The sequence below is a fragment of the Sinocyclocheilus grahami genome, unplaced genomic scaffold (genome assembly GCF_001515645.1).
Source record: "Sinocyclocheilus grahami isolate Dianchi unplaced genomic scaffold, SAMN03320097.WGS_v1.1 scaffold3686.1, whole genome shotgun sequence".
Lineage (NCBI taxonomy): Eukaryota > Metazoa > Chordata > Actinopteri > Cypriniformes > Cyprinidae > Sinocyclocheilus > Sinocyclocheilus grahami.
The window spans coordinates 6,744-7,897 of record NW_015508770.1 but is presented as its reverse complement, the minus strand read 5'-3'; the positions used below and the strand labels follow the sequence as shown (position 1 = coordinate 7,897).

The 1,154-nt window shown below is 45.3% G+C and overlaps 1 protein-coding gene across 1 annotated transcript in view; it reads right to left on the bottom strand.

The window, feature by feature from the left end:
- Positions 1 to 1,154, bottom strand: part of LOC107576439 (neuroblastoma-amplified sequence-like) — a gene marked incomplete at both ends in the record, with an annotated part of 35,867 nt that overhangs the window by 28,066 nt on the left and 6,647 nt on the right. Inside the window, 2 exons of the mRNA XM_016262614.1 lie at positions 142 to 275; positions 998 to 1,131. Of these exons, the coding sequence (XP_016118100.1) occupies positions 142 to 275; positions 998 to 1,131 (268 nt within the window). The remainder of the gene's footprint in view (positions 1 to 141; positions 276 to 997; positions 1,132 to 1,154) is intronic.

The following is a 1,154-nucleotide window of genomic DNA, read 5'->3' as shown; positions in this document are numbered from 1 at the left end:
GTTTTTAACCCACTTTTACTTTGTTTCATTTCAGTTTTTGTTTGCTTTGCATTATTTTATTTCAATCCACAAACATATTTTTTAAACAATCAATCAAGAGTTTTGTCTTAGTATAAAATGACAACCTTGCTCTACAAGTACCTGACTAGGTAACTCTTGAGCTGACCGCTGTAGGTGATCACCAGCAGCTCCGCTGACCACTGGGCACTGGCGGTGTATTCCAAGAACATCAGGCCGGCTGCTGCATAGCTAAAATCTCCCGGGAAGCTCATAGCCTAGAGAGACATCAAAAAGATGAGGTACAGTTGGAAGCAGAGTTTGAAAGTGACAAAAATATATGGAGTGTGCAGGCCATTACACACTCAGACTCTGTTATAGAGAGAGGGCATCTTGTGAGACTAAACTAATAGTTTCTGACAGAGAAATGGAAGAGTGTAGAGTAATGCGGGGGAGGATGAGAACCAGCATGATAGAGAAAGAGAGAGAGAAAAGACAGCAATAGACTGACTGAAACCTCACTAGCAGTGCAATCAAAAGAAATACAGAGGGGGGATGAGGGGGGATTTGAAAAGGTAAAAGGGGCAAGATAGCTGCCTTTCTGATAGAGAAACTCTGCAGAAAATGTCCTTCAAGTGCATTGGGGGCTTAGAGCTGAAGGGAACCAGAAAATGTGTTCCTTGCTTGGGCAACAGAGTGGGGAAAGGCCCCTCTCGAGAGGATCAGGCTTACCCGGTCTACAGACAGAGAAAGAGCAAGAGAATGAAAGAAGAGCCAAGCAGCGCAAAAAGCCAGAGGGCAACGCAAACAAGCCTGAAATTCAGTCATTAGGAGCCAGTCATCACAGCTATCACTTATACTGAAATAGAAGAGAGTGTTCTTACTGTGCACAAAAAAAGTTTGTGCGCGGAAAGTGGAACCAACGTCAGTAGAGTAAGAGTGTGAGAGAGAGAGAATGACAGGAGGTGAGAAACACAGAAGGACAGTATGAGTGACATACCGGTGGTATAATGAAGAGCTCGCTGCCCATCAGGTCAAAGACTCGGACCGTACCGGTGCTGTCAGCGTACGCCAGAAGAGCACAGTCATGACTCCACGTGACCCTGCGCCAGTGAGGGTTTGGATCCTTGGGTACTGCAGAAGGAAGGAGAAAATAA